At 42.9% G+C, this 18,075-nt stretch overlaps 1 protein-coding gene across 5 annotated transcripts in view; it reads right to left on the bottom strand.

The window, feature by feature from the left end:
* Positions 1–18,075, bottom strand: part of gramd4a (GRAM domain containing 4a) — a 104,714-nt gene that overhangs the window by 77,913 nt on the left and 8,726 nt on the right. For 4 of the 5 annotated variants that reach the window (XM_055653032.1, XM_055653031.1, XM_055653030.1 and 1 more), the window contains exons 2-3: positions 10,054–10,264; positions 1,155–1,373 (exon numbers count right to left, since the gene is read on the bottom strand). In XM_055653032.1, coding sequence (XP_055509007.1) covers positions 1,155–1,373; positions 10,054–10,215 — 381 coding nt within the window. In that variant the 5' untranslated portion in view covers positions 10,216–10,264. The remainder of the gene's footprint in view (positions 1–1,154; positions 1,374–10,053; positions 10,265–18,075) is intronic. The other variant, XM_055653033.1, reaches the window with a different exon arrangement.

Below are 18,075 nucleotides of genomic sequence, written 5' to 3'. Positions count from 1 at the left end.
CATCTGTACCACAGAGACAAGAACAGAGTCAGCTGTTTAGCTGCCACAGGGAAATTCATACTAAGTGAAACCCATTGACTTTGACTTGGTCTAGTCCACTCATACATTTCCTTCATCTGTCCCTAACCTAGCTTAACCAATATGAATCGGAGGTGTTAAGTGAAGATGTCACTTTAAAGGAAAAAAGGACATAGGCCATTTTCACTTTATGATGTGTTTCAAGAATATGAATTTCTTTCCTTGCATGATATTTGTCCATTATTCAAATAACATTCACTTGAATGTTCACAGGATGGGTCAGTGAGCCCAGATGTTCAGGGCAATCCAGATGTCACATCATGAGGTCAAATAAAGTTACTCAAGCTACTTTATGGAGTCTGACATCAACCAGCAATCAATGCTGCCAGAGGCAGCCTCCTACCGTCAGACTCTCTTACTGAATGATGATTTTATGTAAGCAATGATAGTGAACGTGCAGATGGCTCAAAGGATTATAGTGGCGCTGAACTTACTTAAATATTCTTCAATATTACCAAGCAACCCCATGACCTGAACCCACAGGTTGTGCCAATAGTCAATAAGTTATGGTAACTTTGTAAAAAGAGGAAGATCTTATTTTCTTTGGTGCTTGGAAGCATAAAGGAGACCTGATAGAAGTATAACATTATGAGACACAGGTTGGGTAGACAGTCAGAACCCTTTTCCCCCACGATAAAATGTCAAAGACTAGAGGGCACGGCTATTTGGTGAGAAGGGCAATGTTTAAAGGACATGTATGGGGCATGTTTTGTTTTAAACACAAAGAGTAGTGGATGCCTGGAACGTGCTGCTAGGAATGGTAGCAGACAAGGATGACAGTGGAATTGAATATGATGGGAATGGAAGGATATGGATCACATGCGGGCAGAGGAGTTTAGTTTAACGGCATCATGTTTGGCATGGACATTGTGGGCCAAAGGACCAGCTTCTGTGCTGTGCCACGTATCTCACGACGAGAAAATGTACTACAGATGCCATATGTCAGGAGGGCGTGCCACCACACATGCATTGATGGATGAGAAATGCATGTCATTGAAAATACATAGTTGTGTGAAGAATCCCACAAGTATATATGAAAAGATATTTCCCCTTGAAGCAAATTCTGTGCAACTCACGGTTTTTCTCTCACAGAAACTTGGCAGCATGGTGGCGTAACGGTAGAGTTGCTGCCTTACAGCATGAGAGACCCGTGTTCGATCCTGACTTCGGGTGCTGTCTGAACGGAGTTTGTTCGTTCTCCCCGTGGCTTTTGTCCGAGATCTTCGGTTTCTTCCCACACTCCACAAACGTACAGGTTTGTACGTTAATTGGCTTGGTATAAATGTAAATTGTCCCTAGTGTGTGAAGGATAGCGTTAGTGTGCAGGGATCGCTGGTTGGTGCGGACTCGGTGGGTCGAAGAGCCTGTATCTGTAAACTAAACTAAACTTCATGAAAGCACTGGGACCCAAGTACAGCTATCAAACTATGTTAGAACACAAATGCACAAATCCTCAGGCTAACTGGTGTAGATTTGACAGTAATTTCCAATGAGACTGAAAGAGAACTGAATATAATTTTGAAGCGAAGGAAATAGGCGACGTTTCGGATCGAGACCCTTCAGAAGGGTCTCGACCCGAAACGTCGCCTATTTCCTTCGCTTCATAGATGCTGCCTCACCCACTGAATTTCTCCAGCATTTTTGTCTACCTTTGATGTTCCTTCTTAAACTCTTGAATATATATTTTGATCAAGTGAAACAATGGCCATTTTCAATTACTAGTTATTCCACGGAAAATAGAGACGGGTTGTTTCGTGTCTTTCCAATCTCAGTGAGAAACCTAGAACTTTGTATTGTTCTGTTCCTGAAAGTAGATTTATGAATTTGACTGGGGTATGTTCTTATGCAGATTTTATTACAAAGAACAAACAAAAATTAAAATGTACTAGCTTGACAGTTCACCAGCTTACCAAACCTTTCACAGGGATAGATTTGCTCAGCCAATGAAAGTATATTACACCATTGCTGCTTGGCGTATAGTCGTATTTACAAGTGGTTCACAGCTGACCCTTGACCTGTAAATGTCACTGAGCAAATCCTAAGCCGGTCACACAGCTATGTTCTATGAAACAGAAAAATAATGCAGACTGCCACCCATGGGAGAAACAAAACCAAAAAATAACTTAATCAACGGGGTAAGCACCAGGTGGAGGTTAGATGGCAATTAATGCAAGTTGACAAACAAGTTAGCTCCTTCAAAGAGTTTGGTAAAAACAATTATACAGATCTAACACACCTCCACATGTCTTTAAGCTAGTTTACAATCACAGACAAAGCCAAGACCAGCGTTATCTTCCTGCAGCAAATGGAGGACTAGGGATCAATGACAATTTTCTTCACAATAATTCAGGGATTGTTCTTCAGATTTAAATACTGCAGTAACATGCACCACATTTGTATCAGTGGTGAAGTGCAGATAAGCAGAGTGCTCAGGAATATCCCAACACATTCAAAGACATGGGAAGGAGAATTGGATTCAGCCCGCCTGAACCTACCTGATATCCCGGTTGCTGGACACTTTAAATCTCCCTCCCATTCATACACAGACCTTTCTGTCCTCGGTCTCCTTAATTGTCAGAGTGAGGCTAAACACAAATTGTAGGAACAGCATTTCATATTTCGCTTGGGCAGCTTACAGCCCAGTGGTATGAATATTGATTTATCTCACTTCAGGTAGCCCCGGCATTCCCTCCCTCTCTCTCTCTCTCTCGCTATCCCTCCCCCACCCAAGTCACATTACCTTCTCATTTTCACCCTACAAACAGCTGACAATGGCCTCTTTCCTTTATCATCGTAACTTTTTTGCATATCTTTCATTCATTGTACTTTATCTCTCCATATCACTGCCTATATCTCTTGTTTCCTTTATCCCTAACCAGTCTGAAGAAGGGTCTCGGCCTGACTCGTGGGGGCTGGAGCGTCTACCTACTCGTGCAGGTCTATAGCACCTGCCTACAAAGTGATCAGCAGTGATATCATCCACCTTACCATAGAAGCAAGACGGATCACATTGATACTGCCATTGGGTCAGAGTTAATGCTTTCTCATAGATGCAATCTAATGAATAAGAAATTACAAGAGCTGGAATAACATTATGCTCATGAGGTAGACACAAAAAGCTGGAGTAACTCAGCAGGACAGGCAGCATCTCTGAAGAGAAGAAATGGGTGACATTTCAGGTCAAGACCCATCTTCAGATGGTCATGACAATGTTTACAGTACCAAAATAGTAGAACTTCCAGATGAAGGAAACCCGTGTGCACCTATTTTGATGAATGACATCAGAGATTGAGAAGGGAATAGAGCCGTTTATTATGAATGACCCATGCACGGTACAGAGTACAGCTCCTCAATGAAGAGAATGCACTCAAAACGATCTTCTGCTGCAGATAATTACTCAATGGAAAGAGGCAGGCAGGCAGGCCTTGGATCTCCTCAAAGAGAAATTGACACCCGATACATCCTGCCAGCAAGATGGTGGCTCATCTGCATTCTCTCACACTTTGTCTCTCACTCCTACAGCTCCGCTGATGTGTTTGAGATTTCATTTTTGTCGATTTACATTCTATTTTTGTATTAAGTCTCTTTATAATGTATCAGTATTTCATATATATATTTATATATACTGATACTAATGTATCACGATATATAGTCTCATTATAATGTATCAATAATGTAATACATGTTTCTTATCGATAAAATCACATTTTTTCACTCTTACATGGGAAAATAAATGCTGCCCGATGGTCTGATGACGTATTTCAGAACTGAATTTTAAATCAAGTAATACAAACAAAATGTTGGTCAACTTACTAATGTACATTTAGGAAAAAAATGTTGATTGGGTTGAACATTTCAAGGCCCTTAATGTGTGAATAGTTGTAGATATATCAATTCCATTTAATCGAAAATAAAACTGCTGGGTTCTGACCAAAAACATCACCTATTCCTTTTCTCCAGAGATGCTGCCTGACCCGCTGAGTTAAATGTACATTTAAGAAAAAATGTTGATTGAGTTGAACATTTCAAGGCCCTTAGTAAATAGTTGTAGATATATCAATTCCATTGAATAGAAAATGAAACTGCTAGGAGGCTAAGCCGGCTAAACTCTGCAGGCTTAGCATCATCTTTGTGGAGGCAGAAAGAAGAAAGGAATAGTCGAAGTTTCTGGTCGAGACCCTGCATCAGGACTGATTATTCAATTTAAAATATCAGCCTCCTGTCATTCCTCAATCTCTTCTTTAATGCAACATTATGTTTGAATGAGGCAGCATATGTTACAAGAGTTACTTCACTGGGTTCCTTTACAGTTAAGGAATGCTGCAGTTCCTAGGAAATCTATTAAGGTGCCAAATTTGGCACACAGGCCAAAGATTCCTTTTCAAATATTTCTGTCATTGTACTATTTTCAAAACGATAGTCATTAGTATTCATCATAAGCAACCACAGAGCACAGAAGGTATTTATACATTTCATCTTGATAAAATCAACACCAAAATCTTCCGTTCAAGGATCATTATGGATCTTATCCAGCAGCCAGTAGCACTTTCACCCACACTATTTTACCAGAAGGAAAAAATTCTTCAAATTAAAGCTAACCAATTGGTAAAGATCAACATACTCTTAAAAACAGGAAACAAACCAAATCATCTTTTACACTATCAAAAACGAAGCCTAGCTTTATTCTAACTGACCAGTTCACCTTGATCACACTCATTCAGGCAATAATGCTTTTGCGTAGGTTTCTTGTGTGATTTTTATATTGAACAGTCGGGAGATTTTTGTATGGGAGAATCAATTTTAATTTGTATTTCAGAAATACACGGTTTGACAAGATTTGACACAAAAATTAACACACCCCAGGCCCAAGTGCCTTTGAAGGGCACTAAATGTTGATATTTTTCTTGAACTAACGCAGGTTTAAAAAAAAATCCAAACTGGAAATGATTTGCCCTTTATAAAAGTGCTGCCTCATGAGACTCCAGTATCTGAAGAAGGGTCTCTATCCGAAACGTCACCATGTTCTTTAGAGATGCTGCCTGACCCGCTGAGTTACTCCAGCAGTTTGTGTTCTTTTTTGTATTAACCACCATCTGCAGTTTTTTGTTTCTTCAGTATTTTCTGTGGCAATTTCAGATTTACAGCTTCCAGAGTATATTGCATTTGTATTATCTTTCATCTATCCTGAAGCCTCCCAATATATAAATGACAATTAGAGATATTGAAATTCTTGCTCTCCCTGGGGTTACAAACTGGATAGATTAGAAATGTGGCAAATTAAACTGTCGCTTCAAAGAGAACCGCTGGCATTCAGCCATTCCGAGGTCAGCAAGTCACGGAATTACGCAGTCTTGCTGCATGTCCAAGACTTGCCTAATGAAAAATACATCTGTCACTCCATTCCATTGCTAGATTGGAAATGGAGTCCTGTAGAGTGCAGGGCAGCCTAATCAATTTGAAATAGCACTGTATTACAATGGGGAATTCGCCTCTCCAATATTACACTACACAGAACTGGTAACAGCAGTAGCAATGGAATGGAATTACACATCCAGTAAATTAGATGGAAAAAGTCAAGTTCAGTACTTTTTAACTTGTACACTTGTATTACTGAAATTAATGGTTTTAAATATTAATGTCTCTTTTAATTATAAAACCTGGATACGTTTTTAAATATCTGCATATCAGACATGTAAACCTATTGAACAGATGCAGCCTGACCTGCTAAGCATTTCCAGATTTCCAGTATCCAACTTTAACATTTTGTCCTTACTCCAAACCTGGATACCTTCATCCTCGGAGCATACCCTTTCTAGGGCAACATTATGCTTTCGTCACCACATTATATGCATTGGCCATGTCTATTAGATTGAATATCTCATCTCTCTTCTATCCAATTGTTTCAGCAAGATCAGGTTGATTTATTTTGCACCCTTTTGTCTCAATTTCACCTCTAGTCTTTATTTCCACCCACCTACCAATCAACCATCCTCATCTGTATCCACATATTACTTAATAGTTTTGGCCAACCTCTTTTTACCAGCTTCCTCCCCTCTACTCCACCAGTCTGAAGAAGGGGCCTGACCCGAAACGCCATCCGCCCATTTCCCTCCATTTCCCTACCTGACCCATTGAGTTTCTCCAGCACTTAGATATTCACGTATAGATATAAGATGAGATTTAAAGGGGACCCGAGGTGTAATTTTTGAACAGAGAAGGTGCTGGGTATATGGAAAGATCTGCAGAGGAAGTTGGAGAGGGGCATACAATTAGAACATTTAGAAGACTTTTAGACAGGTACATGGACAGGTAAGGTTTAGAGTTGGTTTAGAGATAAGGTTGAAAATGGCGGCAGCGCGGGCACATCGCGACGCCCCGTGTCTCCCAAGAATTCGAGAAATAGCGACAATTCCCCTACCTATCTCAAGGCTGCTCACACGGAGCAGTCTTGTATCCCTTTCGTACAGCCGACAGGAACTTCTGGACTTCGGTTCCTGCGGCTGCAACAACTTTCTGGGCTATCTCCGTCTCGCTCCCGAGCTCGTCAGGGCAGGGGAGCACCGGAGCTGCGGGGCTGGAGAATGCCAGCAGAGCCATGGGGCTGGAGACTGCCAGCGGAGCCACGGAGGCGCGGAGCAACAGAACACCAGCGCACACCAAGCCAGCTCGGCCGACCGGAAGCACCAACAGACGGCGACGCTTACGAAATCACCGCCAGGGACGCAGAGGTGGGTTAAAGGCCAGGTTAGAGCTAGCCCCACACAGGCTAGCGATTCCTAGCCTTTTCCTCGCTAACGTGCGCTCACTGGCAAACAAAATGGACGAACTCTAGCTAAGGATCACCTCCCACAACTGGATCAAAGACTGCAACATCCTGATCTTCACAGAAACTTGGCTCAACATCGACGTTCCTGATAGCGCCATCCAGCTAACGGGGTGTCATTTACTCCGAGCGAACAGAACAACACTCTGGTAAGACCAGAGGTGGGGGTCTGTGCATTTATGTAAATAAAGCATGGTGCACGGACACCACCATCATCAAGAGTCACTGCTCAGCTAACCTAGAGTTCCTCTTGGTTAGATGCAGACCGTTCTATCTGCCCAGAGAGTTTACCTCTACTGTTGTGACTGCAGCCTATATTCCTCCTGATGCTAATGCCAAGCTTGCAATGAAAGAGCTGCATACTGCCATTAGCAAACAAGACTCACAACCCCGACAGCCTTCATTGTTGCGGGCGACTTCAATCACTCCAACCTGAAGACTGTACTCCCCAAATTCCACCAACATGTCTCCTTCGCCACTAGAGAAGACAAGACACTGGACAAAGTCTACACTAACATGGCTGAAGCTTACAAAGCCGTCCCCCTCCCCCACCTTGGTCAGTCTGATCACCTCTCACTGTTCCTGCTCCCAAAGTACCCCCCACTCATCAGACGGGTTGAACCAACTGTGAGGACAGTTAAAGTCTGGTCAGAGGAGGTGGACTCCACATTTCAGCAGTGTTTTGGAAACACTGACTGGAAGGCATTTGCAGCCCAGGCCAACCTCGTCTCCCACACGGACATTGATTCCTATATGTTCTGGACTTTATAAACTCTGCCATCAACAGTGTCACCTCCCTCAAACGGGTGACCATATTCCCGATTCAGAAGCCATGGATGAACAGCGAGGTCAGGCTACTGCTGAAAGCACGGGACACCGCTTTCAGGTCAGGCGATGCCCGAGCCTACAGTTCATCCAGGGCTAACCTGAAGAGGGGTATCAAGAAGGCCAAGCACTGCCATAAGCTCAGGATTGAGGAGCACTTCAACAACAACACTGACCCCCGATGCATGTGGCAAGGCATCCAGGCTATCACGGACTATAGACCCACCAACACCACCCCCACATCCAGCAACGCCTCCTTCCTTGAGGAGCTTAACCACTTTTATTGCCGCTTCGACAGGGACAATCTAGAGGCTGTGCTCCCTGCTGATCACCAGCCCCTCACACTCACCCCCTACGACGTGTACGTGGCACTGAGTAAGACTAATGCACGCAAGGATGCTGGTCCTGACGGCATCCCCAGGCGCGTCCTCAGGGCCTGTGCTGCGCAGCTGACAGACGTCTGGACTGACATCTTCAACCTGTCACTTGCCCAAGCAGTTGTCCCCCCGTGCCTTAAAACCACCTCCATCGTGCCGGTACCAAAACACTCCACTGCGGCAAACCTCAACGACTTCCACCCAGTTGCACTTACTCCCATCATCACCAAGTGCTTCGAGAGGCTGGTCCTGGCACACCTCAAAGGCTGCCTACCCCCGACATTGGATCCCTATCAGTTTGCCTACCGCAAGAACAGGAGTACGGAGGGTGCCATCTCAACGGCACTTCACTCCGCCCTCTCCCACCTCGACAACAGAGACTCTTACGTAAGAATGCTGTTCATCGATTACAGCTCAGCATTCAACACCATTATACCCTCTAAACTGATCACCAAGCTCGGTGACCTGGGCATCGACCCCTCCCTCTGCAACTGGATACTGGACTTTCTAACCAACAGACCCCAGTCTGTTAGGTTAGACAAGCACACCTCTTCAACCCTCACCCTGAACACCGGCGTTCCACAGGGCTGTGTGCTGAGCCCCCTCCTCTACTCCCTCTTCACCTATGACTGCACACCTGTACATGGTACTAACACCATCATCAAGTATGCAGATGCTACAACGGTAATTGGCCTCATCAGCAACAACGATGAGTCGGCCTACAGGGAGGCGGTCCAGCTCCTAGCAGCATGGTATGCTGACAACAGCCTGGCCCTTAACTCCAAGAAGGACAAGGAGCTCATTGTAGACTTCAGGAAGTCTAGGGGCGGCACGCACACCCCCATCCACATTAACGGGACGGAGGTGGAACGTGTTTCCAGCATTAGGTTCCTGGGGGTCAACATCTCCGATGACCTCTCTTGGACCCACAATATCTCAACTCTGGTCAAGAAGGCTCACCAGCGTCTCTTCTTCCCAAGGAGACTGACAAACGTCCATCTGTCTCCTCAGATTCTGGTGAACTTCTACCGCTGCACCATCGAGAGCATCCTTACCAACTGTACAGCAACTGCTCTGTCTCCGACCGGAAAGCATTGCAGAGGGTGGTGAAAATTGCCCAACGCATCACCGGTTCCTCGCTCCCCTCCATTGAGTCTGTCCAAAGCAAGCGTTGTCTGCGAAGGGCGCTCAGCATCGCCAAGGACTGCTCTCACCCCAACCATGGACTGTTTACCCTCCTACCATCCAGGAGGCGCTACAGGTCTCTCCGTTGCCGGACCAGCAGGTCCAGGAACAGCTTCTTCCCTGCGGATGTTACACTACTCGACACTGTACCTCGGTGACTGCCAATTCTCCCCCCCCCGCCCCGCCCCCTCGGACACTCCTCCCATCAGGAAAAATGCTATGACTGTATGCATGTAAATAGATTTATTTATTGCTCATATTCTATGTCGCTCTTCCAGGGAGATGCTAACTGCATTTTGTTGTCTCTGTACTGTACACTGCACAATGACAATTAAAGTTGAATTTGAATCGGATAGAGGAGTACGAGCCAAATGCAGAGAAATGGGATCAGCTCAGGTAGGAACCGCAGTCGGCATGAATGAATTAGGCCAAAGGGTCTGTTTCCATGCTGTAAAACTTTATAACCTTTATAAGAATAGTAAAACCATAATTCAATCCTGAATTTCTATTTAAAAGCTCCAAGTCTTAAAAGTTCAGAGTTATGTTTCTTTTCTGATCATGTATTCAAGCATCAGCACAACTTCATTCACGTAAAGTAGACTCTGAATTAATTGTAGAATATCAGGCTGGACAAGGACTACAAGCAATGGAAAACGGGCAACAAAGGCCCATGCATTCTAACTTGGGTTACTGTCTTATCTGTATATGAATAAATAATAACCAAAGGGAATAAGTTAGGTCACTTTAAAATAAATGGATACTTACAGAATCCTTTAGTTCCTCTGAATCTTTTAGAGAACACCGAGCAGGCTTTGTTGGAATTTCATCACCACATTCATTGTCTGATGCATTGGGAGATTCTACAAGATCGAGTATTTCATCCCTCTTCTGTCCTCTAAATCTTATTTTGTCCAATCGTTTTAGCATGTTCAATACAGAGTTCTTTTCTTTCACTTTAACATGATGAACGTTGTTCCTGATAAAAAGGAAAACATACTTACAAAATATTCCCAAGCACTGTTCAGTTATCAGCACACACACTATTCAATGAAGAACAAGCAGGAAGATCTGAGAGATTAATAGATGTGCACGTGAAGCAGAGGCAATCTTGACAGTATTCAAAACTGATGACTCGTCGATTACCGAGAAACCTGTGGTTTATTGTCTATTACAAAACACGGCACTCAACATCACATCTCCACCAGTGTATAATTCTGAGCTACCCAGAACTTGTTTTGCTGTCACTGCACTGCCTATGATCAAAGAAATTCACAGAGAAAGTAGATCTCATTTGCTAAAATTGCACCTTATCCTAAAATCAAATGAAAATTGTCAATCATGTGGAAACAAAACAAGCATCACAATGCCAATACGATTTCAGCTCAGAAGACAAATAATTAAGAAGGTATGCAAAATACAGTAGCTCGAGATAAAACCACATGCAGTTTTATTAACCGGATGTACATTCACAAATTATGAATGCCTAATCTCCTATCAGTTACTAACAATGGGTTCTAATACTTCTCATTTATACTCCACTGTAAAATCGAATGAGAAATAACTTAGCAAAATCCAAAATAAGAATAGTTTTATATTCAGATGTAAAAAGTTAATTACTATCAATTGGGTTTTGATTTTGATGGAGAATCTATTAAACACACCTTTCAGTATTTTCAAAAACCACCTCCTTTCTTAAAAAGGTAGCCCCCCCCCCCCCCATGTGCACTGTGCTTATCAGTCCATTGCAATTTTTTGCATTAAAAAAAATGTCAGGGTTGTGTGCGACCGGACAAGAGCAGGATGCACTGCCCTTCTAGATGTGCCCTAGAGAAGGAAATGTCAAACACCTCCCTGAACCAACTTTACCGTGGGCCAAATAAATCCTCCCTGTACTGTTAATGACGACAACCATCTGTGAGCTGCTGTGCAGACTTCAGCGAGTTCACCGGTAGTTCACACTCGCCCTTCCATTGGCGTGGAAGATGCCAGGGCATTTTTTCCAAACAGGCCATTTTGTTGATGGTGCACACAGGAAATGATCCACTATGGTGGTAGTGAAGCTTTAAGATGATGGATTCATGACATACCAAGTAGATTTATTTGGTCCTAAATGCTCCTTGCCCATTGAAGCAGTTCAGCTTTCTTGAAAGTGCAAGGACTTTGATGAGTCAGGATACGAGAAACTTGTCAAGGGATAAATAACCTCTGAGCCTTTTTGCTCAAATAAGATCTGATAGTTTTACCTGCAATTCCCATTATCTTATTACACTGAGGGCTCCGCAATGCATTATCATTTAGTATCTATTAGCGTGCAAAGAACAAGCACTCAATTCATTTCAAGGGTTTGAACATCAAGGTCAGTTTATTGTCACATGTACCAATTAAGGTACAGTGAAATTCAAATTACCATACAGTCAAATTAAAAACAAAGCAACAAGATAAACAACTACATCAAAGTTAACATAAACATCCACCACAGCGGATTCCCCACGTTCCTCACTGTGATGGAAGGCAATAAGGTCCAATCTCCTTCCTCTTTATTTTCCCGCAGTCAGGGCAATCGAAACTCCCGCGTCGGGGCAATCAAACCTGCAGCTTAAAGTCCCCGATGTCAGTCTCTAACCAGAGACCGCGGGCTCCCGATGTTAAAGTCTCGCAGGCTCCCGCGATGGAGCTCCCAGTCAATCTCCAGCAAAGGCCGCCATCTCCACGACTTTAGGCCACATCTCCGTTGAGGATAGATTAGAAAAAGTTTCCCCCAACTTCCCCCCCCGCCCCCTCCCACATAAAACAAGCTAAAGAACACTAAAAAACATACAGTTAACAAATACAAAACAGACACAAAGAAGGAACAGACAGACAGACTGTTGGCGAAGCAGCCATCTTTATTCGGACCATTGATCTGGAGCCAAAAGATCCAAACAGCATAAGAGCAGTAATTGTCATTTGATAGCACAATTGACAATATCTTTTATCACTTTTCTGAAAAGACAAAATAGACTAATGTGACAGAAGTTAACACACTGGATTTGTCCACCTTCTTGTGATGATAACAAATCTGAGCAGTTTGGATCCAAGCAATATAGCTGCTGCCTAAAAACGTAGCCAGAGGTGCAGCTAATTGGCCGTATGTTTAAGTATCAACAGCATCTGATCCAGTACGGGTCAGTTTCAATAGGTTGACATCTTGATTTCTGGTACATCTAGTGTAGTACAGAAAAAACTAAGAAAGAGTGGAACCCACAGCACTCAAGACTGCCCCACCATTCAATATAATCAAGGCTGCTCTGCCCAGGTATCATCTTCTCACCTGTGCCAGTTTCCTACTGCCCCCAATTCGCTTGTCTACTTCCTCTTCAAATACCCACAATGATTTTGCTTCCATAGACCTCCAGAACAGATAATTCAGAGATTCACAACTCTCAGCAAGCTGCTCTGCACCTCGCTTTTAAACGATCATCCACAAATCATGCAACTTCAACCCCTCATTTCAATCTCCCCACCTATGGAAACATCTTGACTGTAGTGATAGGATCTTGCATGTCTCATTCTTTTCAATGCCAAAGCATGTAAGAAATGTGTTCTTCAGCCACTGACATTAGTCCAGCTCTCTTATCCCAGGAATTAGCCTCTTGAATATTTTTCTCTTGCCTCCAATGCAAGTATATCCCTTTATATAAAGGGATATAAACAGAACGGGGTACTGATTGGGATGATCAGCCATGATCACATTGAATGGCGGTGCTGGCTCGAAGGGCCAAATGGTCTACTCCTGCACCTATTGTCTATTGTCTCTCCTACAACCATTTCCTGTTTCATCCAGCCCATCCATCCTCGCTCTGAACCTCCTGCAACAGTCCAATGTTTCACCCCTCCTTCTCCCCTTGGAAGGGAGCCTTCTGCTCTACAGCACAGTTGGATAATAATTCCACATAAGTCATTGTAGCCAATCATTATAGCCTGAACCCAAACTACTTTTACACCCTTATTATCTTAACAGGTTTTGTTTTTCACATATCACACCAGCAATAACATCTAAACTATTACTAAAAGTCTCATCTTGACCACTTCCTGTCTATGCTGTAAATACATTTTAGAAAAAACGCTACCCTATATCGCTATGATTTTTTCACCATCTTATACTCACTGCCCTCCTCTCCTCCACCACCCCCCAAGTTTTTTTCCGATCGGTGAAATAATAAAAAAGTTATGAATGTTTAAAAAAATCGTGAGATCAGCAGATTGTTCTTCTCGCCTGACAGTCACCATGAAGGTAACGACTCTTCCAGCACCCGCGGAGAATAAAGTCTCGGAGGCGGGGCTGAGTCTATGAGCTGCATGCGAGCAGAGACCAAGTTGAACCGGAAGCCTCCGAGTGAAGTCTGAGTGGGACCGGGAGCTGTACATCAGGCCGAAAGCTGAAGGTGCAGGGTGAGCTACGTCTGCTGCGATCCCTCCCCCCCCCTTCCCACACCCCTCCCCGTGTTTGCGGGCTGCTGTGTTCGCGGGCGGGGGCGGCGACCACCACAAGGAGCCAGGTGCCGATGAGTGCAGCTGGGGCTGGGAGCCACTGAGTGCAACATGCGCCAGGTCTTGGAGCCAATGATTGAGTTCGGAGCAGGGACCTGCAGCCGGTGAGTGCGCTCGGAGCCGGAGCTGCTGAGCCCACACACCACCCTCCTACATACCTCCTCCTGCCCTACACACACTCCCCTACATACACCCCTTCCCCCATATCTCCCCTATGGCCTTTTAAACATGGCTACCAGAAATCCAGTCAGAAGTATAATTAGCAAAAAGCCACAAATAAAAACATAAATATAAGTGCTTGGAGGCATTGACTTTTCTCTTCAATTATCATTACCCAACCTTTCCTTTTGTAATTCGTCTTTAACCCACATTTATTATTTGCTCTCCCTGCATAAAAAACAAAGGGTTGATGTTTATTAAAGCTTCTGCACCAAACAGCGATAAATGTGACAGAGCTAATGGTCAATTTTGGCATTTTAACAAAGGATAGGCATGAAAATCCAAGTGCTACTTTTATCCATCTGAATGCTAAAAACATTCAGATCCAGATATAAAATAACAAAACTCTAAAGTTTACACGAGACATTTAATGAAGATTAGATTTGAACTAATTTGCTATTTGAAAAATATAGCATAACAAAATGATTCCAGTTCAAATATTTTTAAAATTTACCATTTTGGATCAGTTAACCAGCATCTTAAGCACTCATTGGGGTGGGAGATTGCAACCTTCACGTGGTCCACCCTGTTTCGACGAATGCAATCAACCTGCCGTGCACAAACTGAAGATCAACACAGAACCAGTTGCACGCCATACGCAAAAAGAAGCACTCATTGTACAGATCTCTTTACTATTTCACTGTTTCCCCAATTGATTTAACTCAAGAAAATAATCCTGTTTATACACAATTACCCTTGGCAACATTGCACAAAATTGCAACGTTGTCAGTTGTTTGCAATTGTATGAAATTGATAAACATTGCAATTACACAGTAGCTACACGTCAATCCAACATAACACCAACTCTCCGAGAAAGAAAATAAAGCAATATTTAAAGGAATTTCAGCGCCACTCAAGTGTTGCTGTTTCAGCAGATTTCATTTCATCTATGGTAGCATGTGGCTCGAGGGACAAGTTTGAGATTTCCTAGCAAACACGAGTCCTAAATGCCAACTGTCCTCCAATGTTCCATTCATCTTGGACTCGGGTAACAGAGAGCAAGCATCATGTAATTCTGCATCAATTGTGTTGGTGAATCTACCCTCTGTATCTGTGTCTTATTAGATCTTGTGTAAGGACAGCAAGTATACCAGAGGAATAGATGCAAGGAGTAGGGCAGAACTTGATTTCTAATCTGTATTTTGAATGAATTGAGTTTAGTTATCATTGGAATTATGCGCAGGGGAATGTTATCTGGTGCTGTAAACATGCTCTGGCATTCCTCATGATCATGACTCATCTACTAACATAGAGTTCTGTTTTCCTGCACATCCATCCCTTGACACTCTTAAAACCTACAAATTAATCAATTACATTTTTGCGTGAACACAGCGACAGATCCCACCAGGATTTCAAAGATTCACCACATTCATGCAAGTCATACATGACCTGCGCTTAACTGCAAGTCTTAGACACCTTGGTACCTAATATTTCAGTCAGAAAGATCTGCCCATCATCCGGCCGGTTACATTCTGTAAGTTTCAAAATAGTCTCTCATCTCTAATTTTCCTGAACTCTGCGAATAATTAATCTCTCCATATATGGCGAAGCCTTCATCCCACGGACCAGTCTGGTCAACCTTCATTACATTTCCTGCAGGGCAAGTTCATCCTTTCTTAGGCAAGGCAAGCACAAAAACTCTAACAATACCCCATTTGCAGTCCCAACAAGAACATATACATATACCAAGACACCTTTATTCATATCTTCATATTTTCCTTTAATAAGGCCAATGCAAATTTGCCTACCAAATTGCTTAGTGTGTGTACAGTGCATTCAGAAATAATTCAGACCCATTCACTTTTCCACATTTTGTTACGTTCCAATTTTATTTTAAAATTGATTAAATCTTTTATTTATCATCAATCTACACACAATACCCCAGAATGAAGAAGTGAAAACAGGTGTTTAGAAATTTTTCCAAAGTAATTAAAAAGAAATAATAAAATATCAAATTTACATAAGTATTCGACTCTTTGCTATGATACTCCAAATTAAGCTTAGGTTCATCCTGTTCCCATTGATTATCCTTGAAATGTTTCTACAACTTGATTGTAGTTCATCAGTGGTAAATTAAATTGATTGGTCATGATTTGGAAAGGCACACACCTGTCCATATAAGGTGTTACAGTTGACAGTGCATGTCAGAGCAAACACCAAGCCAGGAAGAGGAAGGAATTGTCCGTAGACAGGATTGTGTCGAGACACAGATCTGGGGAAGGGTATAAAACAATTTCTGCAGCATGCAGGTCCCGAAGAGCACAGTGGCCTCCGTCATTCTTAAATGGAAGAACTTTGGAACCACCAGGACTCTTTATAGAGCCGGCTGCCCGGCCAAACTGAGCAATCGGGGGAGAAGGGCCCTGGTCAAGGAGGTGTCCAAGAACTCGATGGTTACTCTGACAGAGGTCCAGAGTTTCTCTGTGGAGATGGGAGAACTTTCCAGAAGGACAACTATATCTGTAGCACTCTACCAATCAGGCCTTTATGGTAGAGTGGTCAGATGGAAGCTACCCCTCTGTAAAAGGCACATGACAGCCTGCTTCGATTTTGCGAAAAGGCACCTAAAGGACTCTCAGACCATGAGAAACAAGATTCTCTGGTTTGATGAAACCAAGATTGAACATTTGGCCTGAATGCCAAGTGTCACGTCTGGAGGAAACCAGGCACCGCTTATCACCTGGCCAATACCATACCTACGGTGAAGCATGATGGTGGCAGCATCATGCTGTGGGGATGTTTGTCAGCAGCAGGAATTGGGAGACTAGTCAGGATCGAGGGAAAGATGAACGGAGCAAAGTACAGAGAGATCTTTGATGAAAACCTGCTCCAGAGCGTTCCGGACCTCAGACTGGGGCGGAGGTTCACCTTCGAACAGGACAACGACCCTAAGCACACAGCCAAGGCAATGCAGGAGTGGCTTCATGACAAATCTGTGAATGTCCTTGAGTTGCCCAGCCAGAGCCTGGACTTCAACATCTCTGGAGGGACCTGAAAATAGCTGTGCATTGAAGCTCGCCATCCGGACAGAGCTTGAGAGGATCTGCAGAGAAGAATGGGAGAAATTACCCAAATACAGGTGTGCCAAGCTTGTAGCATCATACCCAAGAAGACTTGAGGCTGTAATCGCTGCCAAAGGTGCCTCAACAAACTACTGAGTAAAGGGTCTGAATAGTTATGTAAATGTGATATCTCAGTTATTTCTTTTTAATTACTTTGCAAACATTTCTATCCACCTGTTTTCGCTTTTTTATTCGGGGTGTTGTGTGTAAAATCAATACAGGTAAATTTAGACTTTATAGCGAAACCAAGATTACTATGAACTTATTATAGCTTAGTATTACACGACAAACTAAATTACAGCTCATTCAACAAGTCATAATATTTTCAGTGTTTCATTTCAAAATACATTGAGATTAGTGTAAATAGTTTCATGTTATCGTCAGTTGACTTCTCATGGCTAATTATACCGATAAAGGCTGCTACATTTGAAAAGTGGTGAAATACTCAGATGAGGTTCTGGTTTTCTGCTCTTAATAGCAAGTGCATGCATCACCATTGTTATTCCACTACCAGTTTCAGCTATTGTGCTTGCTCCTTCCATTTAAAAATTGGATGCACAATGTCTTAAAATTACAAAAAGGTGAAATGTTATAAATAGAGAAAATGTGATGTTTGATAACTTAAGTTACATTTATTCATTACTAAATAGATCTATGGGACTTGGTGGTGGAGATCATTTCAAATACATGTTGAAGATTGGTGGACAAATTGGAGGTCAAGTCACAGCAATATACAAGAGAACACCAATTAGTGTACCTAAAATCCATTTGTAGTGTTATTTGCACTTCTTATCCGATGCAACGAGCTAGGAGAGGGTTTTAATAGGGGGATTTGCATTGGTGATGGTTAATAGATAGACTAGCATGCACAGAGCCAAGTAATGGGATGAAATCATTTCTGCACCCAACTTGATTTGGCAACATTAATTAGCAATGCTTTTATAAATTAAGTTATCAATATACTTTGCAAATGCCT

This window comes from Leucoraja erinacea, chromosome 22 (genome assembly GCF_028641065.1).
Source record: "Leucoraja erinacea ecotype New England chromosome 22, Leri_hhj_1, whole genome shotgun sequence".
NCBI classification, from domain to species: domain Eukaryota; kingdom Metazoa; phylum Chordata; class Chondrichthyes; order Rajiformes; family Rajidae; genus Leucoraja; species Leucoraja erinaceus.
Note: the sequence above shows the minus strand (reverse complement) of the source record. Positions and strands in the feature narration are given on the sequence as shown.